This window comes from Andrena cerasifolii, chromosome 1, assembly GCF_050908995.1.
Source record: "Andrena cerasifolii isolate SP2316 chromosome 1, iyAndCera1_principal, whole genome shotgun sequence".
Taxonomy (NCBI): Eukaryota; Metazoa; Arthropoda; class Insecta; order Hymenoptera; family Andrenidae; genus Andrena; species Andrena cerasifolii.
Genome location: NC_135118.1, coordinates 13,515,822 through 13,543,770, shown reverse-complemented (window position 1 = coordinate 13,543,770; position 27,949 = coordinate 13,515,822). Strand labels below are relative to the sequence as shown.

The 27,949-nt window shown below is 43.6% G+C and overlaps 1 protein-coding gene across 2 annotated transcripts in view; it reads right to left on the bottom strand.

Annotated features, from left to right (window-relative positions):
- The window catches only part of Gukh (NHS actin remodeling regulator GUK-holder), a 127,483-nt gene that overhangs the window by 16,170 nt on the left and 83,364 nt on the right, over window positions 1-27,949 (bottom strand). Inside the window, exons 2-9 of one of the 2 annotated variants that reach the window (XM_076819059.1) lie at window positions 12,088-12,338; window positions 5,345-5,511; window positions 4,645-4,845; window positions 4,257-4,484; window positions 3,921-4,187; window positions 2,554-3,001; window positions 1,470-2,304; window positions 915-1,205 (exon numbers count right to left, since the gene is read on the bottom strand). In XM_076819059.1, coding sequence (XP_076675174.1) covers window positions 915-1,205; window positions 1,470-2,304; window positions 2,554-3,001; window positions 3,921-4,187; window positions 4,257-4,484; window positions 4,645-4,845; window positions 5,345-5,511; window positions 12,088-12,338 — 2,688 coding nt within the window. Of the gene's footprint in view, window positions 1-914; window positions 1,206-1,469; window positions 2,305-2,553; window positions 3,002-3,920; window positions 4,485-4,644; window positions 4,846-5,344; window positions 5,512-12,087; window positions 12,339-27,949 lie in introns of both variants that reach the window. The other variant, XM_076819050.1, reaches the window with a different exon arrangement.

The following is a 27,949-nucleotide window of genomic DNA, read 5'->3' as shown; positions in this document are numbered from 1 at the left end:
TTGTGGATCGGGGCTAGAGATCGTCTCGGGATAATTGATCGTCTCCTTCAACAGTTCCTCCTGCAGCTCCTCCGACGGCGTTCTACAGATCTTGGACGATTTCTCCGTGTTATTAGAGAACCTCTTGATAAACATTATCGGGCTGTTCGCCATTCGATAGCTCTCGCTTCGTTTCACTTTACGCTCGACTCTATCTCCTCTGAACGCGTCGGATTTCTTCGCAGAATTGTTATCGGTACACGTCTCAGAAAGGTCTGAGGCATCTATAATAATATCTGCGGCGTTTGTATTACAGTCATCGGCAGTGGGCACCGCAGGTAACGACCTCTCTCCGTTTCTAGCGCGAATCTCCTTGTCTCTGAGAGCAGCGGAGGCTCGATCATCGCATTGATAATCCAGCTTCGTGATTTTCCTACAGAAGCTCGGTGTATCCAGGTCCGACACTAGCAACTTTCTACTCAACTTCGGAGTGTTACCCGTCTGCCTAAGTGTTATCGGGCACAGGATTGACTTCTCGAAGTCAACCCTTAGATTTGTCGATCTAAAGCTCGTTATCGGCGGGTCTGGTGCATTAACAGCTCGACGATCTTTCTGCGCGTCGAGGCTATCTTTATCGAGCTCCGGGGGACGGTTCTCGTCGCAGGTTACATCCGTCGACCTATCTATGTACATTTTGTTAGGGCAGTGGCTGGGTTTAGCGGAGTCTGGTGCTTTGTTACTCGGTGGCAGTGCTACCGTCCCATCGGTTCGACAGGCGCTGCTGCTCGAAAGCAAGGGACCCCCGTTCGTAGTCGGGGCTGTGCTCATCTCGCCGTTAGGGTGAAGGCTGATCGCAAATGTACATGGTGCTTCTAATCTACCGACGCAGCCAGTGCAATCACGTTCGTCAGTGCTTGTACTAGAAGCCGTCTTACCTTCGTCGTCTTGCACGTTCACGTACGCCCCGCGAACTTGTCGGTGAGGAGTGGTCGGACTCGTGGGTCCCACCACGGTCGTTGGTGTTCGAACGTAATCGGGACTGGCCGCTCGTTCGGGACTCCTAGCCGCTCTGATGATCAGCTTGCCCAACTGGGGCGACGTGGGCGGGGTGGACTTAGTCGGGCCGTCCACAGCGTCGTTAGTCTTCGTCACTGCTCGAATGTTAGGGGTTGCGCGGTGTAACAGCGGCGATGGGCTCGGCGATGTTCCTTCCCTTACGAAGGGACCTGGATTTCAATGTTAACAAAGGGCACGTGTTATTTCGATGGTTTCAGTTGCCATATGCAGTCTTCATGGTTAATGCGGGGTGTGTGAAACGATCAGTTAGTAATTCTTTTTTTTTTCAAACTTCACAGAGTGGGTCAGACTATATTTCAAATACAGATTTTGTATAAGAAGAACTTGCATTTTATGTGACTCGCGTCAGTGGAGATATGAAAGATATGAGGACCTTAAAGAGGAGTTAATTTCCAAAAAAGAGTTAAGCCTACCTGGATTGAAGGTAGTGTGCGCTCCTTTCCTCCTCTTCAAACTGTCAGACGAGTATACAACCTTCCCCTCAGAATCCAGCGTCACCCTAGCACCTTGTCTCTTCCTCTCCAAAGAAGAATCCGGTTTCTTCGGTAATTCGCTCAAGCTAACGTACTCCGCGTCCTTCTTGAAGACATCGGTGTTAGCGTAGGCAGCTGGGGACTTGGCAGCGTTCGTGCTCGATGACGATCCTGTATCCTGGCGCTTGTCGTTGTTGTTCCTCACGTCGGCTATAGTCACATAGTCGCCGGAGTCTGTGTTAGGTTGATCTTGGACAGCGTTCTTCGACACGTGCTTTCTACCCGGAAGCACGCCACGAAGCTTGCCAAGCACCCCGCTGAGTGGACTGATCTTGGCTGACGTCTGTCCGACCGCAGCTTTGTCGGAGGATGGTAGCACTTGAACTGTGGCATAGAGGTTCTTGTCTTGCCCGTTGATCACCTCCATCTTGGAGGTGCCAACGGTGGCAGACATCAGTACCGAACCTCCAGTTTGTAGGTCGGGCTTTCTACTCTCACTCTTCTTGCCAATTTGATCAGACTCTCTCGCGTGCTCGTCGTCTGATCCTGGCGGCGTAATTACGCACATGGACGGTATACGACTGGTGTTGATCGCGGTCTTCGAACGGATCCTCTCGATCCTCTCGCAGCCTTCGAGATCGCTGGACTCAGAGTACTCGAATTCCGAGCACGACCTTCCGGTGCAGGCTGGACTCGAGGCTGACTCCACGGGCGAGGACGAGGTATTGTGCCCGCTGTCCGGGGACTCGCCACCATTTTGGTTCTGGCCGTGCACCTGTTGAAGGGAATGAACGATTTGGAAAGTATTGCAATATTTGAAAAATTGCGCTGGCAAAGTAGAAGTTAGCAGTTGACGTTAATCGATTACTGATTCTGGGTTCTCCAGCAAAAAATCAGTTCACATTAATACACTTGAAAGAAGTCGCAAAAGACTCTACCAACCTGAGGAATATACTTAAAAGCAGAATTAAGTCTAAAATTTTTGTAATAAAAATAAATACTGAGCATCATGATCTCTTCTCACCATGGCAACAACGGTGAGGCTAGATTTCCTTTCTGGCGGCGGCGGCGCCATTAAGGCAGTGCAGACTGTGCCCGCGGAGCTGGTAGTTGTCGATGTCGAACCCCTTCCAAACAGTTCGTACTCGTTTTCGACAACAGGTGAGGTAGGATCGGAGCTGACGTCGTTAGACCTCGTCAACGGGCTTTGCGGGACTGGGTCCTCTTCCCTGAGGGTTTTCAAGCCAGAGTCCACGTGGAACGAAGTGTAATACCCTTCCGTGTCGCACGAATACACGGACGAGGTTTCCCCGTCGTCGGAGAAAGGCACCACAGCGATATCTTGTATGATATCCGGTGTTAATGTACCTTCTGACGTTACTGAGGATGAGGCTGAGTTATCTCGGCCCTTGAATCGCCTCATGTGGCTCAGGGAAGTCGACGACGTTCCAATCGAAGCTGTCGTTGTGGATCTACGTGTGTATTGAAATTGTTCATCGTTAGAATCTGATGCATTTAAAGTCTTGTGCAATGAAAACTTTAGATGCAGTGCGAATGCGATGGACGCTTAATCGTTAGGTACTACTACTATCAAACTCTGTGTCACTACATAGAACTCACGTAGGTGCATCTTGAACTACTCATAAGGAACCTAACAGAGCATTAAGTACATTGATCTTTAAAGGTGAATAGTGCCAGTTTTTATGGTATTTTTTTTATAAAGTGGATGATCATATTATTATATATCTTCTTCAGAGAGCAGTGAGTGTGCAAAGGCAATTGAGGGCTAAAATGGTGTGCCATTTACGAAGCCAACTAAACTGAAGTAATATCTGTTGAAGACGATAAATTTTATAGGACTGTGTTAAATGAATTATTTATAGTTGAAAGTGGTTGGAAAGTTTAGAAATAATAGTTTGAAATAGGCATTCTTCTAAATGGATAACAGATTGCCACCACAATTACTTATATTTAGCCAATTTTTTAACACTTAAATCTAATAAAGCACAAACGAAAAATCAAAATTTAAATTTCCTTCTGCAAAATGTGATACTAATTTTCCTCCACATGCAAGACTCAAGATACTTCATAAATCCAGAAAAGATATTATTTCCTGCTACTCGTCCTAAAGAGAAACTTGTTCACAAAGCTTCCCTTCTGCCGCAACCACAAATAGCTGGATGGTCTCCAAATCTACGAACCCTCAGAACCAAATCTGCAGATGTCAGTGCAGGTATATACATTTTCTTAGAAAGTGAATGAGGTCCCTTTATTATCATACACGAAGCGCGGGGAATGCGTCGAAAGCTTCGGTTCAATTACGCCAACAACTTTATTGATCCTGCAGATTACATTCTAAGCACAATCTTCAAGTCCCTCCACCAGCCATACCTTGGTTGATGCGTGGTGGTGGTCGTTTCGCTTCCGATACTTGCCCTCCCACTTTCAGAGGACGCACTCCAGTTTCCAGAGCTGGAGTGCGGCGGGTCGTCGCGGCTGCTTCCTTTTCGTCTTTCTCTCCTTTGGGCGGCGCTCTCGCGCAATTTCACGCTCGGTTGTCTCTCTGTGCTCGGGACAGATACCGGTATGCTCGACGTGCTCTTCCCGCTCGAGCTAGACGAGCTAGGCTTCCTTTCGTGAGACTTGTCCTTCCTGCGCCTGGTTGTTACCGTTTCGTAAATATTTGTTTCTTCCGGCGACCTTGACTGACCTTGCTCCCGCCCTGACCTCTCTGTGCTAGTGGCGGCCGCCTCCTGTAGCTCCTGCTGCTGATTAGACTTGGGACTGATCAGTTTCAGCCTGGACATGCCCCACGCCTTCAAAGTATTGAAGTGGGACTTCTTCTCTGTCGGCGACTCCTTCTTCGACGAGCCCAGAATGTCTGTGCTCGCCGACCGATGGGCTCTCGCCGCTATATTCGACAGCGTTTCTTCCGCGTCTTCTCCAGTCGTTTCTCTGCGAATGGAGATCATAAGAAATTCATGAAAATGGCCACACTCTCTGCTGGATCGAATCGAATAACAGTGATCGTATAGATACTGTCCAGTGGATCATTGTATTTGCTCGATTCAGTAATGGTGTTCTCATGATTGGAAAGGTATGGGGAATTGCTTACCCTCCTGCAGCTTGTCGGATTTCCTTCTGATCGGTACCAGCGATCGTGTTTCGTCTCTTTCCCCTAGGCCTACGGGGCCTCGACCGTCTCTTCACAGCTGTTTCCTGACTCTCAGGGCCGGACAGTAAGGATCTCCTCCTCATCGACATCCTCTCGAACCCTTTCCCACTGACGTCCACCGCCACGATTTCTGCCGGGAATCTGCAACACAAATCGAATTCCCTTGAACATGTATCTCACTCCCCCGCTGCATTCAAAAGTAAGACTTGAAAGTAACCCTAGGCTATGAACTCATATACAATGGTGGTAAAGAAAGTTCGAAACTCATATTTTACAATATGTCTCCATAACTAACTTACAATTACTACTGTGCTGCATGCCACCACGTTAATGGTTCCCAGGAAAATATGGACGCACAACCCTCGGCGTGAAAATACGTTGACGCGAGTCAAAGTGTAAAACGGTAATACCAGTAAAAGGAAAGTTACAGTTAAAAATCATATTGCGAATACAGAGTTGTTCAAAGTGTTATATGAAGTCATATACCCTATGACGAATACCCTCTACGAAAAGCTTCTAACGAAACCAGCATGTTTACCAGAGCTCCACGAGACAGCACGAAATTTACCATCCCGTCTATCGACAAAAGTTTACTCTCTCGTATCCATTATCTTTACGGTGGCATAAATTCCCTGCTTACTTGAGAGCGACAGCTTGGACCTGCTCCTCGGGGCTGGGAAGCTTGTGATCGACGGCGTCGTCGCCCGTTGTATCTCCCAGGATCCTGGACATGCAGTCCGGCGGTACAGTGACGTCCCCGAGCGCCTCCGTGGATGTCCATCTTCGTAGATCCTCGATAGCGGCGGGCTGTAACGGCGAATTGCGCGTGAAATAAAGTCAACAGGGACTTGCTTCCTCCCCGATTTCTAACTAGGCGACGGATTAGACGCGGGGGCGGAGGACGCCGCCGCATTGCTTCTGTTTCAAAGAAACTTGATGCTGCGGCGAAAAGCGACCGACGTGTTTTACGCACTACGGAGCTGCGTGGGCACGACCATTGTCGGATGTCACCTCGTGACCAAGCGGGTTTCACGCACAGAATACGGAACGGATTATATTACGGTCTGGGTCCCTTTCTACGCGGTGCGCTCGTTACGGGCAAGGTGAAAATGGATCGACTGTTTTAAGATTCACGAATGTGCGGCGACCAGAAAAGTGGGTGGCTAATGGGCACCTGAATCGGTGGCAACACCCGGGTTAGTACCCTATAAGTCGAAACACCCCTTCGCGTCTGCATGCCCAGTTAACACGTGGCATGCAGACGCGAAAGTTTTGGGATTTGAGATTGTGGGGTGTACAGGGAACGGTTCAATGGGGAAATTATTGGGGTGGTGTTTTCTGTATGAGGTCTGACATCCGCGTGATGAAATTGATTCCGTGAACATGGATTTGTGAAGGTCGGGTGACAGAAAATATAATTTTATTGTGGAACTTTTGGGATAGTAGAATTAGACAAAATTTGGACCGTTTGTTTCCCAGATGGCTGCTGTACCTATTGAGCTATTGATATAAAGTGATGTGTAGTTTCATTCTTTTAAGGCTTGTTGAGGTTTGAACGGATTCTTTCTCGCGGTCGCATTATTGAATTATAGATAGCGCTTTATTTATGAATGTTTGGCAGCAGGGCATTTGTAACGATTCTGATTGCTGGATTGGCGTCGCGGCCCGAGTTTAGGCGGATTTGTTTGGGTTTCTCGAGAGTTGCGGGGAGAGATTGTACAGAGCCGCAGTTCCGGGTACTGCAGCGTTCCTTCGACAAGATCCTTTCTCACCATCGAATTTCCTATAGTGAAAGTAACCAATAGGCATGGCCTTTTTTCATCCACCCTTTCTCATGGCGACCAATCGCTTGCGTTAATGAATCGTCTCGCAATAAGAACGCGCGATCAAAGAACAAATCGAAACAAGCGCTCAACCGAATAAGTGCATAATTGTTTGACCACACTTTTTTGTTAACCCTTCGTTGACACTCTGGGTGCGAGGCACCCATAAGCTGATTTTGACGCTCCGTACCTTCTATATGCAAAATGAATACCTTTTCTCCAAAGCTGACTTACAAACTATTTTTTCTCTCAAAATATTATATCCGAGCAACAACTCTGTAGATTTGTAACTTCTAGAATTGAAATTTGTAAAAGTTACAACTATTTAAAGATTTTCTTCGTTTTTTCTCGACATATGGTAATCTAGATTTTTTTACAAAAACTGTGATTAAATTTCAATAAAAAAACTATTGGAATATATTCTAGAGACCTTGAAACTGATCCATGATTTTTTTTATGACGATTGGATTCTGTAGATGATAATGGCAGTTGTTCAAAAATTGTTCTAGGTGTGAGCCACTCAGGTACGCCAAAGTTGATCGAAAAAGGTGTGTCAACGAAGGGTTAAACACAGTCAATTTGCTTCGTGATTGTTAAAACGAGTGTAATTACTTTACCATCAATCCACATAACTAACTCAGCATCAGAGAAACGATTATGGTTTGGCAGTCTCGCACGAGCATATTCGTACTCAACAAGGCTACTGCCTATTCGAAATTAGCTGACGTTTCCATTAATTGTTCATGAAATATATAGAGAACAGTTGTCTCATAGTTATTGAAGGGAAACGGACTTGATATCCTCCTGACAGGGAAAAGGCAGAAGAAGGTGAAACGTTAGGCGTTATCTAATGACTCATCCTGTTTGACAGACCAGCTGCTATTTCTAATAGATGATTGCTTCATCTGCTTTTAGTGCTATTACCTTTCGTGACACGTAGGAATATTACTGGTTTGGATAACACGCGATATAACAGATATACTTGTATGGTAACAGGATCGATGAGCATCTATTATCTAGAAAACCAGTATTAATGAAAACACAGCTAAAATTCATGTTGGGAATCATTAAGCATTAGCCCAAGAGTGACAGCACAAAATAGACCAATGAAATTTTGCTTCACTTTAACTCAGGTGCATAACTTGTTTACCTATACTTGATTCTCCAGCGGCATCTTCAATAATTCAACCTTTTATAATTAGTCTAGTAATATTCAATAGTACTCCTCGATTTTTGCAATACTCAATTGAATCGCGCTATCGTAACAGCTCGACAAGAACTGGAACTGAAATAAAATAATACAACTGACAGGAAACGAATTACATATGTTATCGTCAAGATTTGCAAAAAGCAGAGATAGTGGCTCGTGAACGGATAACCTAATGAAAACGTCCACGGTGTACTCAGGCATACTCCGGAACGCTTGAAATTCTATTTCCTCGAACATAATTATTCTTCCACGAGATTGCATATTTACTTGTACCATCAATTTCAGTTCATCCTGTACTCCTTAAAATCTGCTCATAAATCCAGCCACCAAAGTTTATCCTCCCATTTCTATAACACTCTCTATATTCGGAGAACACAGAGGCAGAATGCTAAGAACAAATGGACCAAGGAGTGCAATGCGCAATTTATTGGAAGTGGAATGATTTCGATTAATGGCACAGGAATTAGATCGATTCGCAACGCATGCCACGCGGTCTTCAAAATCGCCAGAAGAGAATTCCTGATGCAGCGTCGAGTCTATCTAACCTTCGATCCTCGGGGCTGTATTAACGAAGCAGGTAGCCTGTAGAATAGAGTGGAAAGGAGCGGCAGGACTATCGCCGCAGGGGTTCCTTCGCTACGAAGAAATGTGTAACCAACTTGCAACCTGCTGTATCGTCTCTGCTGGAAGGACGTGTCTATCGGGTGGTCGATAAATCTCTGCCCCGACGCGGCATCGGAGCACCGACAAAACTGTCGCGCGGTACGTAATAACCTCTTCTGCTCAAAGAGCCGAGGACCCGTCAAGGACGCGTCACCTCTTAGCGTTCGATCCACTATCTGTTCCACTTTCAATCGTAACGCCGATAACCGATTCCTCGAATATTCGCGAAGCATAGCGCGCGGGTCACCGTTATCTGTCTATCCACATGACGCATTATCAGCTGGGGAAGGGAGTTACCACGCGTTACACGACAGAACTACACTTCTGCTTTCATGGACGCTAAACCAATGGAGAAGAAGCAACGTCCGAACGATCTCTGCCAGCGCTACCTCCTCTACTTCCGTTACTTCAGCCAGCAAAAACAGTTTCCCTTGCGGATCGATGTGTTTTGAGCACGAACCACCCAGTCTACATCCCGGTCTGATGGCACGGAAGAATTTAATCCGTGCTGCGCTACAGGACGCTCGGTATAACGAGAGGAGCGATGGGGGTTGGGTGAGAGAAAGAGAACGGGCTAATTCGCGTTCGTTGAGCTCCGAAGGTTCTTATGGAACCCGGGGAAACTCAGAATGTTCTGAGAAGAATTCCGATGCTCCCAGGCTTGGTTCCACTCGCAATTTCCTTCTTCCGTCGATCTAGGGCGGAAGACTCGCTCTGACTCACGTCTGTTTGTCAATGTGGCGGGGACACTTTCTGGGATGCAGGGTGGAGGCCACGGATGATGGTACAGAGGAGGGACAGCCGAAACTCTAGCGTAGAAATCCTTGAAACGGCGAGGGTTGATTGACTTTCGATAATGGACGATTGTTAATGGCCGTGCACGCCGCGCGGAGGAGAGCTGTAATACGAGTAGCAGATTTATGGCACGGCGACTACGAGTGATTTAAGCGTTTGACAGGGAAATGAAGTTCCAATTCCATTTCGTAAAACTGTCTGGAACTTACGATGTGGGAGAGGGAAATAAGGCAGTGGTCAATGCTCGAGGGTAACGTAGGGTGGGAATATAAAAGTCTTTGTCGGTATACGTGAATGGCCGTGTCGAATTCTGTTCGTGCTTGGCATACGGTCTAGTTCCAGGGGAAAAATTAGAGTGCACGGTTTTGCCCGTTAATAAACCAGTGGATACAGCTTTAGAATTGGGACCTCATTGAAATATTCATTTCTCTTGGAAAACAAATGCAAGCATTACTCGCGCTGGCTTCTAATAAGGTTCGTACTTTATTGTCTAACTAATTTTACTCATCGGCATCGCCCGAAATTTAGATTCTGAATTTATAAAAAAAATGTTTTATTATTATTATTTTTTTTTTTTTGCGAAATTAGTCAGATTCATCTGGATTAGCTAGGCATAATGAGCTGAGACACCTTTCGTGAAGCCAGAGTTTATTGTTCGGAAGTTTTTAGGCGACAGACAAACACAAACACTTTCTGCTTTATATATTAACAAGGGGAGGACACCATGTGGTAGATACCGATTTTGATGAGCCTTGGCACGATGGATCTATGTCGAAAATAAGTAAATAGGTGTTCGAGCGTTTCTGCCAATGAGCCTTAATAATAAGGATATTTACATGTAAATTATTAAAAATTTCACAGTGGTCGTGGGGTTTTAGTGGGTAAAAATTCCACACTACCCTGGCGCCCGCGGGAGATTCCCTTCTGGAGGTGTCGGGGTGCCTTTTGAAGATGTCTCCACGTTAAAAAAAAAGTTTATAAAATTTTTTATAAATTATTTTTTTTATAATTTTTTTTTTAACTTGGCCAAATCTTCAAAAGGCACCCTGACTCTTTCAAAGGGGAATCCCGGTGCGCCAGGGTAATGCGGGATTTTTACCCATTAAAACCCCACGGCCACTATGAAATTTTTAATAATTTCCATGTAAATATTCTTATTATTAAGGCCCATTGGCAGAAACGCTCAGACACCTATTTACTTATTTTCGACATAGATCCATCGTGCCAAGGCTCAGCAAAATCGGTGTCTACCACATGGTGTCCTCCCCTTGTAAGACTACTCTGCGGATTGCAGTGACAACGGAGTAACTTTAAGCTCGACGTTCTTGTTCCGCAGTTTTAAGGGGGGAAAACACTGTAAGAAATCGGAAAAATCTCTCCCCAAAGTTTAGGAAGAAAGGCAGAGATATAGGTACCTAGTATTTTTCGTGAAGCGGTGTCAGCGGCACTTTGAACGCGTTCTTCTCAGAATGACATTTTTCAACCGTGTTGACAGTATATAAAGACAACTAGACATCCAATTGGCACGACTAAGGCGTGAAAAACGTTCAGAATTTTTTAATTAATGGTCCCTTTCTATTTTCTTATTAACATCTTTCCCTAAAATATGATTTCTTTCAGTGGTCCACCATTTTGTTATCTATTACGATATTGAGTTTTCTGTATGTCTTGTAATAGACGTAGGCTTCTAGTTTCTAAATACTCCTGTCTCTTTAAATTCAGAATAACCGTATGGCTAAAACACCGTCAACGCCAGTGGAACGATTTTTCCTTAGTGCACATTTTGACGAAGAATTTTCAGGAAACGAATTAATGAATTTGCTTGAAAAAATTAATTTTACTCTTCCATATGTACATATTAACTCTACTAAGCAGTACATTGATTTACTTGCATTGTTTAGTTAAAAAAAAAATCCGAAAATACCCTTACTTTTCAGACCCTTACAGTGTTTTCGCCTCTCGAGTAATGCATGTAACTGTTTTGCTGGAGGAATGTCTTATAAGTTCCTCCCTGTGCCCTTGAAACTCCAATTGTCCAGTGCCAATCAACAATTGTAGTTGTCCACGATTCGCGACTACTGTAACGACGTTAATTAAGGAGCAGGCGAAAGCAAATGACGACAGAGATACGTTCCTGATGATCGTTCCCGATAGGCGTGAATCATGACGGATCATTCGGGCCACAAAGAGTGGTATGTAGCGCGTTATTAAGAGAGCGGTGCATTAACGAAACGACAATGCAAGAGGACGATACGTATCATTATAGAGCAGTTGATGCGGTCGACAGGGACCACCGTGTAGGATTTAATGTATCTCCCTGGCTTCCCATGACATCTCCCATTGAACCTGTTTATACCGGGCAATCCTATCGTAGCTATGCTGATGGGATTATGCACCGAGTCCCACAGATACCAAACTCACAGTCCACTTAAATCTAATCCCTCTTTGCTACCATATTGGCTACCACGATCGTTCACGCAGGTGTACAATTGCATTGTCAAAGACACCGTGGAAGCTTCTAACGGTGTCCCTCTGCTATTAATCTATCGAGGAAACAGCAAAGAGCTGACAAGCCACGAGGGTATTGTACAACCTCCGGAGACACCCATTCAACTAAAATTTCGCATATTACAAACAGTGTACACCGTTTGCAATGATATACCAAACGGATACGACGTAAAATTTAAAATTTCGAAAGGAAATCTTGCTTCAAGTTTCGCTTGTTATCGCACAAGGTGCCGTATTAGTGATAATCAAAGTATCATTTGATTGTCGAAGGAAGAATTTTGCAGGAATGAAGTGATCATCGGCGAGGAGGAACGGTTAATCTGTTAATCCATGGCTGCTGGGACGTCGTTGCACTTTCGCATACGCGGTTCTGTGTGTACTTACGATTCTAGACTCGATGTCGAGACTCTGGTCCCGCCTTTTCTTGCCAAGGACGGGCGTGCAGAGGAACATATCCATGGAGCTGCCATCCCTTCTCAAGCTATCCAAACTTCTGACAGCGACTATGGCAGCGGCCTCGTATAGTTCCCTCAGAGCTTTCGGCCTGGTGTGCGACGTGAATAAAGCCGTCGATGGTTTGTTAACGATGTGAAAGTGCTCAGTCCTCGCCGCGAACGTGCAAATGTCCGATTCCGCTGTAACAATGTAAATAGCAAGTTCTTAGTATGAGTCTTCCGGGCATCGAGCTCAGATTCGAGCAGTGCTTCAAGAATGCACAGATTTTTAATCGAAACAATCCATGATACGCGTTATGAGATACGATAAATTCTGGATGGAATCCATTTTATTACAGGTAAAAAATTTGAGAAAGCTTATAACCGAGAGTTCCGTTAGAGTTATTGAGAAATGATTGCTAGGTGAAAAAGTTCAGGTTGCAAGTTTTTATTACAACAGCGTGGAAGTGATCATTCTACGGAGGGATTAACAACGTTGGACTATATGGGATTTTTCACGTAACGTTCACCGGAAAAAATTGATTGAAACGAGAACGTTCAGCATTCTGAAAAATTGTGATTGAAAAATGGAGGATTTCATTTTGGTATGGTAGCAGAAGATAGCGTTAATAAGTTTTCGTTCTGTTCCAGTATATAAATTCAACTGCTAGGGTATTAAACACGATCAGAAGTTACAAATCACAAGACGAAGGATAATCATTATTTGGCGAAATCAGCGCACAAGTACGTTGTTAGTTTTAAGACCAATGTGTACAAGGTACTCCTGGACAATGACTGGTAATTGCTATTACGCACTTTGCTTTTCATAGGTTCTTAAAGAGTGATCCAAAAAATAGCCTCTTTTTGGTCCCACGATTTTTTAAATGAATTTTGTGCCAAATGATATCTTATGCTGAGACATCAGTCGCACGAAATTTTCAAGTTGAGGTGACAATTAGTTTCTGAGATATGGAAGGTCAAAGAACCTTTTTAGCCTCTTTTTGGTCCCACGATTTTGGAACTGAATTTTGTGCCAAATGATACCTTATGCTGAGACATTAATCACACGAAATTTTCAAGTTGAGGTGACAATTAGTTTCTGAGATATGGGAGGTCAAAGAACCTTTTTAGCCTCTTTTTTGTCCCACGATTTTGGAACTGAATTTTATGCCAAGTGATACCTTATGCTGAGACATTAATCACACGAAATTTTCAAGTTGAGGCGACAATTAGTTTCTGACATATTGGAGGTCAAAGAAGTGAAAATTCGTTAACGCGTCAACCCATACGCTTCGATGTACGGATTTTTATGTCAGTCCGATAATTTAAACAATTATTTCCCGAGGTTTTGCTGACTGCTAACAACGAATTTGAACTTAGATTTTCAAAATTCACGAACAAAAATCAAAATCATGAAATATAAATGACTGTGTAGTAGGTGCGTTTTTTGAAAATCTAAGTTCAAATTCGTTGTTAGGAGTCAGCAAAACCCCTGGAAATAATTGTTTAAATTATCGGACTGACATAGAAGTTCGTACATCGAAGCGTATGAATTGACGCGTTAACGAATTTTCACTTATTTGACCTCCCATATCTCAGAAACTAATTATCACCTCAACTCGAAAATTTGTTGCAATCGATGTCTCATCATAAGGTATCATTTGGCACAAATTTCAGTTCCAAAATCCTGGGACCAAAAGGAGGCTAAAAAAGGCCAGAATTTTGGGTCACTCTTTAATTTTCTATCGTAACATTGCGATTTCTATATTCCCCTCGCCTCTATCTATAGTTAATATCATAGCACCTATTTTATTTTTGTTTCCAACAGAGTCACACCCGTATATTTGAATAAACAAATAAATATTAATCGCTGCCAGTGATCCTGGCTCTCTCACGCGCAGCAATTAAATAAAAAAGCATAACTCATGTTCCATTTCCTTTAGGGGCATGTGTTTAATTCGATGTTTCCGGTAGCTCCAACCGTGACACACCTCAAAGGCAACGTCCCCGCAGGGCTTTCAACGAATGTATCAGGAACACTCGAAGTCGAAGTGCACATGAAGTGAGCCACAAAATCCTCGAGTCCAGTTGCTTTGAATAATTAACAACACAAACAAGTTTAGTGGCTAATCGAATTGCACCATTTTTTACCAACGAAGCTGATCGACGCGAAGTCTCACGGGGAGACGTTCAATGTCGAATACCGCGGTACATGAGTCATCGCTCGTTGCTTCTATTCGCTCGGTACTCGTGGGAGATTATTCTCTCAGGACAATGCACACCGGCGTGTTGTTTGTTGAACGGCGAAAAGCAGCGTTCTGCCGCGATTAGTTTCGTTACGCTTTTAATTGCTGACTCCTTTTGGACGTGGGGCCAACGATTCGTGCATTACAACAATGCCGGCTGTTCTTCCTTCGTGTCACTGTAGATTGCGCCCATTATCGCGTGCTCCTTGTTGTTCCTTCCTGTTGTTCCCGTTTTGTTTCGCCCAACAACGCGAAGGGTTAATCGGCATTGTTTCAGCACGCGATAGGTCCATTCTCTCTTTCGATGAAAAGCGCCGTACCGAGCCTCACCCTCGCGTCGCACGCGAATCCAAGGGAATACGGATTTCGGTTGGAATCGTTTGTTGGACACGCGTGTCTGCTGAACGTGGCGGGCAGTGCTCGACGGTCATAAAAACGCACCCCCCTTTCCTATGTATTTAAGACAATTTAATTAGACTTCTGTGCAGGATCAGGTTTATTTCCTGCGAGAAAACGTTATATCACTGTTATTACTACATATTGTTAAAAATTAGAATGGTTTAGAAGCGCCGTAGGTTTGCAACAGTTGCAAAAGAAGGAAGCTGACAATTTTTTGTTTAAAAAAAAACGATGTTTATTAGCAGAACAAAGTACAATATTTATGTAAATTAGCACCAAGAAAACATTAGGAAAAATTGCTACACAGTCTTAGAATTAAAAAAACTAATTGTTCCGCACGTTGGAAACTCTTAGTTATCCATTATCGGCGAATATCTTTGGGGGTACAATATTGGTAGGGATAAATTCTAATAAGAACTACACGATTTATTAACACCGATGCTTGCGAGTGTTAAAGTTGAGGTTAAGGGGGAAAAATCTTACAACCTGAAGGAAGTTAAAAACCCCTTATCCGATCTTATGCCTGCAAAACTTAAAACTATAACTTATAACTAAAAGTATGTACAACGAGGTACCGCAATACAAGATGTTACAACCCTTAAGTATGATAAAAAGAGAATAGGCTAAACCGTCATTTAACATTAGTCAGGAGGCTGAGAATCTGTGTAAGCATCGGTGTCCCCACAAATATTAATCGTGATTTTAGCGTTATTAATTTAGTATTACTATTCAATGTAAGAATTAAACGCGAACGTGGAGATTTCTAGATACAAAGATTTCCCTCCGGCTGTTTATTTTTCATAATTACTCAATCTCGTTTCACTTAACGTCACTTGGGAGCGCAATCACTTTTACTTTCAACCGCTGTACAGACTTCACCATCAGTGTTCGCGATTATTGAATGTGACAGTTGCAAAATTTCAATCGCCCGAAGGACCGGGCACGGTTGCTCGATATCTGACATTTACACGGTGCGCGTGGAACGATCGTACAGGAACAAGTTTTCATTAACCACTACGAGCGGGTCTGCGCACGGTAACTGGCTTCTGAAATATTTCAGCGAATTAAGAGTTCTCGCGACTGTTCGTCGCTGCAGGGACGGTAATATCGCACGACTGCTCCAGGCGTTTATGCCACAGTGTATAAACAGAAAGTGATGCGTGTACGTTCAGCTCGACGCGAAACTACGTGTTCGAAACCAGTCTGAATGGATCCGAGGGGTGCTTCTTACGAACCTTCTGTACCTGAAGTCGTGAACTTGAAATGGCTTTGATTCACTGGAAACATAGGATAGAAGGGTGGAACGAAAATTTTCAGATCTGGTTTCCCTAATCCCTGCTGCCACGCTGAATTCAGCAATACACGTAAGATAATATAAAAGAATATTACGATCAAAGAAAAATTGAATTCTCCAAGAAAATATGTTACATATTTCCACAACAAAGAGGCAAGTGTGTCAAGAAAGACCCGAGGTGCACAGTCGGGTTGAGAAACGAGGACACCATTGGGTCAAAAAAGACCCGAGGGACATAGTAGGGTTATACATGTTGCAACGACAACACTCCTGTTTTCCTCCCTTAATTTACAAATTATATTTATCTCTCCCTCGCGATTCTCTCCTCCCCCGACAAAAGAAGCTACTGACAGCTACAAGAGATATTAGAAAGGGTTATTTGGGAGACTTTACTTTGCACTGTCGAATTATTTTTTCACGAAGAGTCACCCCTTTCACGGTTAAATCGTCAATGGCGTTCGATCCCGTGTAATCTTCCGCTGATTCAGTATTGTTCACGTGAAAGGGATGCTGTGTGCTTTAGGGGTCCTGTGTCGTACAAAGCTTAGACAGTTGCGTCGATAAATGCGCAGTGAACGGCATTAAGCGCGTCACGGCCGTTAGCGAAAGAGGGCTTTTTACAGACGCCAAGAAGAGAGCGAGTTACGAGTCAAGGTCGGCTGCACAGGTTGCCCGGTCATGAGCATAGAAATATGACTGGACACGGTGGTAGATATACCAGCTACACAGTGATAGTTGTACACCCTGGTAGCTAAACATTCGGCCCATCTGCTTGCTGTGAATCGCCGCAGTGTAATTCATTCCGACAAGTTCTACGGATTAATTGCGATCGGCGGATCAAAAGAGCATCGGGGTGAAATCATCGAACAATGCACAGCTTCCTATTACCTGCAGCCCTGCCTCCAATCCAGGAACACAAGGAACAGCTTCTTTTTGTAACGGGAATTGAAATCAGCGAATGAGTTCCTTCGAATGGCGTGGCTGGCGATTATTAAGCAACTGCATGTGTGGATCCCTTCTTCGGCGTACAAGAGAACAATGGAACTCTACTCTAAACCGTGACTACCATTATGTTAATGAATTCCTGAATCGATTTCCACTGCTCCCTTGCTCCAACAAATGTACCAGGAAAATATTGGTAGACGGCTTTGTTTCACACGTCCTGATGGGTTCAATGAGCTTCATGGAAGGAAAGGAACGTCTAAATGACGTGGGGGAGACAATATTTTCTAATGCAGATGAAGATCTATGGCAATGTGGAACGTATAATGCTGAAGTGAACATTTTGGTGGATTTTTTTAGGTTTCTGAGCTTCGACTCGTCTGGTTGATTAAGTTAGTCAATTGGTTGCATGACATCGGGTTTCCAGCTAATCTCACAGGAGTGTACGAGGTTCGGGTTACCGAATTGGCTGAAATTTTGCATATTTATAGTGAATATACACTGTCTATATTAATGTAGTACACGCACAGGGCACACATCTCAACATTTTTTAAGAAAATCGATTAAAAGCTTTGCCCTCTGCTGGCTCTCGATAATTCGGTAATTAAGCCATAGTAGCGGTCCAATCTTAATTTGTATAGGCAATCATTAGCATACAGTTTTACTAAACCTTAATTATCTCTGCAATCACCTCGTTTTTACGCATAGATTCACATACGGAATCTGAAAAAACAAACCTCTGACACATTTCGACACATCGCAACTCCATCATAACCAACAGCAGGCGTCGAATGAGACTCTTAAAATTTTCAATTAATTATGAAATAATTGTAATTTTATGACTATTTATTATCTTTTCTGCTGCGAGAAAACTGTTATAAAATACAGTGTATTAACTGAAACTTTTATTCCATATATTTTTGTATAAATAAGACTCTTATTTTCTTGAAAGTAGAAAAATGTAGTTAAACAGAAACATTTATTCTGCTCTGAAAAGTTTAGAGTCGTGACAAGCAGATTTCCTGAAAATGTTGTGGGGTAAATAGATCTGATTGTGAAGTTGAAACCTTAAACCGTTCGGTGAAAATAATTATACAGACATCACGATGTGCCTTCTCTTCTATATTTATCCTGCTTCCAATTCCAAAGAATCATAATAATTAAATAAATATTCTTAACTTTTATATTTCACCCTTAAATATTTGTTCAAATGTATATGATCTTACAAAACTTTTATTAATCGAACATACAATAACTGTTAAAAGTGAGCTCTTATAACAGAGTTAAAGTGTTAATGTACAAAGTTAACTTAAAACAGACAATAAATAGTATAAAATGATTTATTAGTGATTTATTAATAATGATTATTAGTTCGATAAATAACTTTTATTTATAAAAGTTTACAGTTTCATTCGACCCCTGACTACCAGCCTTATCCTTACCTAAAGTGGTAATCAAAAGAAAGTTTAAACTATGAACGGTGACAGTGTCCTAGAAAAAAAACAGTGATGCCAACATAATAGGTTTGTTATTTAAACATAAAAAATATGCATTCTAATCTGTCTTTAGAACACCACTGTATAGGTACACCTCAAATCTCTGCTGACATCAAACGTTGCACGAAAATATCCCACACTTTCATCTAAAGCCCTCCCACTTTGAGTTCCGCGCGTCAAAATACATCAAAATGACTAGTGACGGGATGGAGTATATTGGAAGTCGGTTCGAATCGTACTGGATAGTCTCGAACAGTTCGTGAGTAGGTACCTACTTCGAAAGAAAAACAATACTTTTAAGTAGACTCGAACCTGGACGAAATAGGTTCGAACTCCCTATAAGTACTTTGAGAAACGCCAGCGGTACTTTCCAGTATAACGAGTACTTTAAACAGAACTTTTCTATGTAAGTGTGTGATTTCTTTCTGTTTCGCTTGCGAAGTCGCTGTCTTTCAGGGTATGATTACTACTTTCACGAGATTCGATTCTTTCAAATATCAAAGTACTTACATATTGACATTGATCCCATCCCTACCCACAACGTACATTAACAATACACAAAGTATGATCAAAATCCACGAGCATCGTGTCTCCCCCCCTTCCCATCGTCAGACTTCAAGGGCGAAGTTGGAGAATCGCCGATCGACGAATTAAGGAAGCGAGAGGAGGACGGCGAGGCCGACGGAGAGTGGCAGAGGAGAAACAGCGGAGGACGTAGGAGGAGTGGAAGGTAGATCTCCGATGGTGAAGAGCCGGTCGGCCTGTGGGAGGTCTACCCGTAGCCGATGAGCCTCGGCTATGCAAAGTGGCCCGAAGGGCCGCTCGCGCGGGCCCACAGAGGCGCCCGATAGGCGTCGCTGGCTTGGCCGCGGCTCAAACCGCTCAAACCAAGATATCAGAAAGCCCGTAATTCATGGCTGCAGGTATGCCTCGCGAACGCCGACATTTACTGGCCCAACTGGCATCACTCGCCGCGGTTGGGCCCCAGGATTCGTGGCGCCTCTACTCCGTCGGCGCGAAACGCGCCGCTCGCCTCGCGCGCTCAACGATCTCGATCAGTGGGAACTGTCCGCATGCAACCATCGGTTCGTCGTGTGTCCCGATCTGTGTCGTTGACGCGGAAACGGAGATACCATCGGCACGCGGACGGCTGAAAAAGTAATTGTACTCTCGGACGAATGCGTACGACGTATGAGCGGAATTAAAATTGACAGTACGCGGTGTAACGCGGGCGTCGCTCTCTTGCTGGCTGTCAGGAGGTGTAGGGCGGTGTGGATTGTGCGCCGAGATAGATACCGGGGGTCACGTGTATAGGGCAATTGGAAATTTGTGTTCTTGATACATGAGTAATTATGCATTTTGATTTGTACCTACAGTATCTATTATATTACTCGAATGTTCGGCGTAGGTCTCATTTAGTACTAGCATTTGGAAAGTAATTTTGCGCGATCGTTGACTAGGCATACAGCGCCCGATATCATGGTTAAAATAAGTAGGATACCAATTACTGTATGAACCATATCCCTAGTTACGAGGATTATTTCATTGGACGTGGATTTGAGGGTGATCAGGGGTGGATTTGTATATAGGCTAAATAGACTGCAACCTGGGACGGCAAATTTTGGAGGGTGGCAAATTTTGGGCGAATGAAATTGAGAAAAGTTGATATACAGAGGCTTGAGACAACTTCAAAAACAATTCCCTTTCTTTCATCTAGCAAATTAGTAATAACTCGTATCTGAGTTGTCTTAATTTTTAAATTTCACGGAAGGGGCGGCAGACGCTTGTTAGCCTAGGGGTGTAGAATCCCTAAATTCGCCCCTGTGGCTGGTGTAATAAATATTTCTAGTAATGTATATGGATACCTACGGCAACGCGAGTATTTCTGCTTGGATTCATTTGTATATATTATGTTCCCACGAATATCGTTGCTTGATTAAGAATTTTGTTAGGAGAAATTATGATGGAATTTATTTTTGTTGCCCGCGACAGTGACATTTTAGGAGCTATACCATGTAGAAATCGATTAAGAACTTCACTCTTCATGGTTTACAGATACAACAAATTGATTCACCTTCGCAACATTGATCACTGTTCCATTCATAGATTTCCCTCCATTTCTCGTTACCTATAATGAGTCACTTCGAATGACGTAACAAGAATCTCGTTGCACGTACGGCTGCATTAAAATTCACCGGTACGTTACGTACGTGAGGCGTGTATGGTTCTTGTGCCTTGATCGTCGGATGAAAGTAATGTTTATACTTAACGACGATGAAACAAGGGTAATGGCCAGGTAAAACGAGCAACTGCCACCTGTTATTTGCCGTCGTAAATGTGTCGCGCCTTTCGAACTCATCGGTTAAGGATTTTGAATGGGCCTCGTTTAAAGTGGATCTACACTTCGCCGATGTAAACACAGTGGGGCCCGTTTCTGCGAGTTCTCGGAAGTAGCCGAGCTAAACGATCAGAAATTTGCATATATTCCGCTAGTGGCGTCTGAACGAGCTGGTTAATCATAGAGTCGGCACCATCCCAAAGCTGCAATTAGCAATATCACTTATGGAAGACCGAGCGTGTAAATCACCCTGCGCAAATAATCAGCGCGCGCGCATCGGTAACTTCGTGCGCGTCGGTCACTGTCTCTGGCCCGAGCACCGATAGCTTCGAGATCCGCTGCAATAGTCTGCAGGTAGATTCGCGCGAGGCTTCATTCGACGTTGACGGAATTAGGATTGCTTCCTGCTTCGTTCAATGCTCTGTTCCAGTCTCCCCTGTAAGCACTCAGTTTGAAAAAGAAATACGGGGTGGTTGAAAATTCTTTCAAGACAATTAGCTTCCTACAGCTTTCCAACCGGAAAGCATTCTCGCAGAAAGGACTAGTCACTTACAAAACTAGAATTTTCAACCTGAAAGCATTTTTCTGAGAATTACCACGAACAACGATCGTATGTGCTTCTTTTGTTAACCAACGCCACAAAGGAATGCAAGCAGATCTGTGATCCATTGTAAAGAGAAACATTGTATGCAAATCGCCCTTTCGTTCATACATATAAACATTATAAAAATAATTACAGTTCAACGTTTTATGCGATGTAACCCAATAGAAGGGAGTTTATCGAAATTGTTTCGAATTTAAAATTCCCTTCCATGTTTGGCGCTCTGCTACTAAACACCGAGGGCCATTCTATCTGCTCTCTATCAAATCATTTCACTAATTACTCAAATCTCAAATATTTTAAACATCTTCATGGGCGTCGAACGTTTCGATTAGTCTTCAGTATTAACGAGTGCCCTGCTTTCGAATTCACCACTGACAAGTTGGCCAAGGAAAAGACTGAACCGTTTCTTGACAACTCAGAAACAAGAGATCTGTAAATGTTCCATATTCGAAGGATATTCCAGAAAATACTATATCACGTGTCAGAAGTGGCTGAAAACGAGGTCAACAGGTAGCACAATCGTCGCAGACGATCCTGCAGGAATCCTTCCAACCCAGAGTTCACGTTCACACAGGTTCGCGCTGTTCCAGGGCGCATAACAATGACGAATAGCGGCAGCACGCGTCTGCCCCGACGGACAATCTCGCGGCCAGGTAAACAGTGGGCCGCGCAGGTTCGGGGGACTCCGTGTAATTGCGGGTGAAACAAGTCTGTGTGGGCCACGGAGGGACGTTTCTCGGCGAGTACGTTTCGGAACTCGAGCCCTTTTGTCCGGCGCGTTCGTTGAAAAAGGAGAAGCTGAAAGGAATGGAGGAGGAGGCAGGGCTGATGAAGAGGGAAAGAGGTAACATCGCGAACGGCTGAATAAAAGCGACGAGAAGAGAGGTTTCGTGAAAAAGAAGGCGAAGGGTCGATGGAAGGGGCCGAGCGGAGAGAGAGAGGACGGTGTACCGCGGAGGAAAGAGAAGGACAGAGTCACCTGAAGCGGCTCCACTGAGGCAAGGAAGGGATGTGCGAGAGGCAAGGTGAGGTAGGGAGGAATGCGGTTACGGTAGATCGCGGACCAGTCCCCGTACAGGTCCTGCAAGGCCCAAGAAGGACCACGAAAAACGAGCAGAACGAAAACCGCGTGGCCCCACCGCGCTCTCGAGGATCTCCGTTCGTGCCATTCATCAGCGAACGACGCTGCTCCAATAAAATTCCATCCTTCTAGAACACCGACCCCTCTGCGACTGCTAGAGGATCGCGCAGACGTTTCACCTGACCCCTTTCTAGGCAACCCAACGCTCGTCCTCTGGTTGTTTTCTCCTCTTCCTGACCTTGCCATCCGAGGCCCATCTCGCGGCGGAATCTTAATTGTTTCTTGGACCATGTGCGTCGGAAAGAAAAATGGATTATTGCTGTTCCGAACAAAAAGTTTGTCGAGTAGGACTTCGCACGCTCTAATGGTGGCAGTCTTTTGTACCTAACACCCCGTGGTGTGTACTCGCTGGAAATGTAAAAATGGAGGCACGCGCATACAATACTTTCTAATCTACCAGACACCGAACCTCAAGGATTGAGGTTTGAATGTGAAGTAGTATTGACTTACTTCGTTCTCATTCTCTGGAGCTCGTTTCATGCAATTTAATGTTTCTGTAGCTTCTGAGGTTGTAGTTGAAGTTTTGGTGCGTGTGTAGAAGAAGTAGAATGTCTTTTATTAATCTCATTTTTCTGTGTAAAATACCTACTTGTTGGGTAAAGTTCTCGAAGTATGTTATTGATAACGTATGAAATGTATACAGTAAGATACGTAAAATGGAAAAAAAACGATGAAGTAGGTGGAGGTGTGGGTGTTATTGAGCAAGGATTGCCAAGATTCTGATATGCATTTGTACATCTGACGTTGCAATAATTCATTCTTCCCCAGCACGTAGATTCGCCTTCTTCCGGGCCGAGCGAGCTGGGATTTCAGTAAAGCTGGATTTTCTTACCATCCGTAAAAAGCATCGCATCTTTCGGGATCAACGTTCATCAAAATAAGCGGGGAGTACGACTACTTGGCAGAATATCGCTACCGTAAGAACAGTGACGTATAGCTTGGCGAAAAGTCTGGCACGTCCGCAAATGCTCTATGCATTTCCGGACCCCTTGCAAGGAACTAGGCAAATTCCTTGAATCCGTTATCTTGGCATCACAGAAACCGTATCGAACGTGAAACTGTACGAAACACGCTGAAGTGGAAGATAATGTAATCTATTTAGTAAATAATGAGCACCTCGTATTTGTTACATAAAAGTACGAACTTGGTTAATTCCGTACCAATTATCAATCATGAGAAGATAAAGGAATGCACCAACCATCTAATAAAAAATGCCACCCTACCCAGTACACTTTGCCATCTACTATATTTATGTTTCAAAAAGATAGAATAATGTTGAGTAACTTAAAAAGAGTTGAAATTAAATATCCGTGTACCTTACTAAGTAAATACTAAGTAAATACTGTGCCAAATTTCAAGTTTTCTTAGATACAATTATCAACGAAATGGAATTTAATTTAAGCCTTAGTGGTCACACGGGGTGTATCGCATTCCAAGAGCAAGACTTCCAAAGGGGATTTATCGCCAAAAAAGGAAATATCTTCTTTTCCACGACCGTGGAAAATCGCTCTTCTTGAACTATAAATTGCACCATATCAAAATTTACATTTCTCGGGAAAAAAAACTATTATAGCATGATCGAAAAGATTCAAAAATACGAAAATGGTAACTCAGAAATTCTGTTAGGGTACAGTGAACCCCGTGTGACTAATTTGTGATTATACGAATGTATGAGCACGAAGGATTAGAAATGAAATCCATTTCCATATGAATGATATGAATTAATTATAAAATATTGAGAACGCTGAAAGTTCAGCATACCTATGTCAAGCAGGTCCGTAAATAGAATTTATTGGAGTAGAGGCAAGAGGATCAAAGGAAGTGATGTTAAGATCACTGGAACGTCAGCGTTTGTAACACTCGTCAGGGAAGGAAGAAAAGTTCGTAGCATACTTAGCCACGATATCGTATAAAAACATCAATGGTAATAAAACATGTTGCGTTATCAATGAACACGTAGCAATTAGAGACGTATAAACGTGGCGATGGAAACAGGATCTGTGGCGAACTAGCTGACAGCGTTAAATAGATGCAGGACGTACTTGCAGCAAGCAACCAGCGTGAAAAAGAGACCACTCGTTAATGTCACACTGAAACGAGTCTTTATGGCTCGTAGGAGTATTATGTAGAATTGGAGTAGCTTCCATTTTACGAGGATGCTAAGACCAGTTTATCGATACTCTAGGGGAAATATATGCCTGCTGCTATCCTGCATTAACTGATACAAGCGTTCAATTAATTCTACTTGCACTCATTTCCATCATGGAACATTACTCAAATATCTCCAATTAATTCTGTTCTCTGAAACTTTTTGTTAAGTTTCTTCGCGGCGCTTTAAAAATTCGAGGCGTGGGAAAACGCCCCAGACATTGGAAATTGTCAGTCTGTAATATTAAGATTTACATCCAGCAACTTTAGAAAAAATACACGCCATAAGACGAAGCAATTTTTCTTAATTCTGCAACTGTCGGAATAGAAGGAGACAGCAGAATACCAAGTAGCCGAAGTAGAATACCAAGATTAAAAGCAGATAATACTCTGGATTTCCATGGAAAATGCCAATTGCACGCTCTACCAAAGTATTTATTAATATAAACACAGATATTAGTCACTAGCAAAATGGCCTAAGAGATATTAAGGACTCCACGAAAACACATTTCACCCCCTTAGGGGTCGATTAGGGCAAAATCCTGAAATTGGTTTTTAGGCAATTATGTGAGTAACCTTTGTAAGTGGAAACCAATTGATATCTAATCGGACGTAAGAGATATTGAGATGTCCGTGAAAACACAGTTTACCCCTTTTCACTCCCTTACGGGTTGATTCGAGCAAAATCCTGAAATTGGTTTTTAGGCATTTGTGTGGGCAATCTTTGTGAGTAAGAACCAAGTTGATATCTAATCGGGCCTAATAGATATTAAGGAATCCGAGAAAATACATTTTACCCCTTTTCACCCCCTTGGAGATGGAATTTCCAAAAATCCTTCCTTAGTGGGCGCCTACGTCATGAAAGCAACGTACCTTCCAAATTTCACGTTCCTAGGTTAAACGGTTTGAGCTGGACGTTGATGAGTCAGACTGAGAGGCATTCTGTACAATTAAATTAATTTTACGAATTACGAGTTTAATAGAGATTATATATATATAGATTAAACTCTCAAAAAATTCGTAAAATTAATTTAATTGTACAGAAAGCCTCTCTTCCAAGCACACAGCGTTCCAGTGCCCTTAGAAAATTACATTCGCCCATTAATTACCGAAGAAGTATGTATGTCCGCACTTCACCCTTCGATACCTCTACAGGCTTCATTGCCATGCCTATGTCATAAATCTTGATTACTCTCTATCTGGTTTTATTGGGACCTAAAAGAGCCAAAGCGTGTAACCATACGAAGCGAGGACGGCAGAGACAATAAGGTTCTATCAGATTGTCTGGCTTGGCGGGTTGACATGACTGGAAATCCAAGATCGACCGATAGCATCACAATAGAGCGTAGGGTTAAGAAACGCGTTGTGCATTGGCGAAACGCGGGACGAAGAACGAAGAGGAGGACACCGGTTCGTAAAAAATCGTTCCCCCGTGTACAGTTTATTAAACGCGAAATCGCCGGGTCTTAATTAACGTGGCCGTAGTAGGTTGTTGATTCGAACGATCGCCATTTACTGTGGCATAAGATTTTCATTATAGATAAATATACGATGCATTCCTTATGTAAATCGGCAAAGGTATATAAATCGTCCTTGGATGATAGAATAGGATTGCGTGCGCGGAGCGACTTAACGATTTTTCATCTGTGCAGGAATCCACGTGCACAAATTCACGAGCCGCTACTGTGGACGATAACGAACAAGTTTGTTAACTGATATACTCGACCCGCGAAAGGAATGCGAGCTTGATATCGGAATCGACTCTCCTTGTTCCTTGCCTTCGCTAATCCCCCAAGAATTATACGCTAATCCGTCGCAACGGAATTAAATTTCCAGAGAAGACAAGGATTATCTTGTACTGCGCTTCATTCTCAGGGCTTGAAAACGTTGCCCGTGTATAACGTAATAAATGCTGCCATTGTATTAAGATAAATCTTGTAAAGCCTAATCGCGAGTACGCATGTATAATGCATCATTCGTTCTTCGCAAAGGAAGTTTGGTTTAGGCGCGGAATGTGCAAAGACAGGGCGATGAAAGCAACGATGGAATAAAAGGAAAATCAGGCTTGAGTTAAGAGTGCAGAATGTTAAGTGATGCTTCAACGCCATCTAAGAATCTATCAGTTTCAAATCTTCATATACAGGTACAGCAGAAAGTTGATATGTTTGCGCGTTTGTCTGTCGCCTAAAAACTTTCGAACGGTAAATTCTGGGGTCGCGAAATGTGCCTCAGCTCTTGCCTGGCCAATCCAAATGAATATATTCACAAAAAAAAAAATTATCTATTTTCACAAACAAAATTTCTTTTACAAAATCAGAATCTAAATTCCGGGCGAAGCCGGATGGTAAAGCTAGTACAATATAATACTCAAGCTTCGCGATATAATAATTTCGAGAATTCAACCGAAACAGGTATTGGCCACGGTACCGTGACTTTCGTCAAGTTGTCAAACACATTACACGAATGCATATCCCCGAAAATTAAGCAAATCCACCCATATATTAGCACCCGGGCGATCGATCTTTCATGACGACGCGCAAACAGCAGTAGTGGCCCGACAGCTCCAAAGCTGGGTACACACAAATTACTCATAAATCAAACCTGGCGCCTTCCAATCTTTCGATTGTACAGGGCAGAGATGTCGTACCTCGGTGTCCCGCGGAAGATTAATTCCCTTGGCGTGTTAAATAAAACCGGGCCACCCGCGATCCAGCGTCGCGGGGCAATGGAAATGGTGGCACGGTGTAACGCTGATAACGAAACGTCGCGTCCGCTGTGGAAATTGGCTGGCAATGGTGGCAAAGATTGACAACTCGTCGGGGGTGAGGGACGGGAAGCGGGTACCATCGGGACGGTAATTAATGCTGACGGCAATTACCATTCGAGGGTGATACAAAAAAGGAACGGGGCGAAGACATCCCTTTGACGTTGCAGCAGCGTTGATTGCGGCAGCCGGTAGCAACAACCAGCCAGCAGGAAGTGCATTGTACCATTAACTCTGCTTAGACATCGGTTAATTGTAGATAAAACCTACGGCGTGCTCCTTCTTCCTAGGCGGTGCACGCGTAACGAGTTGCATATGCATTTGCCAGGCAACGCGCGTAACCATTGTTGATGGCGTTAAGATTATGCGCCGTTAATGGAACGTATCCCGGCAACGGGGCTTATTTTCATTCACTCGTGCTCACCTTGCCCCTGGTGAAC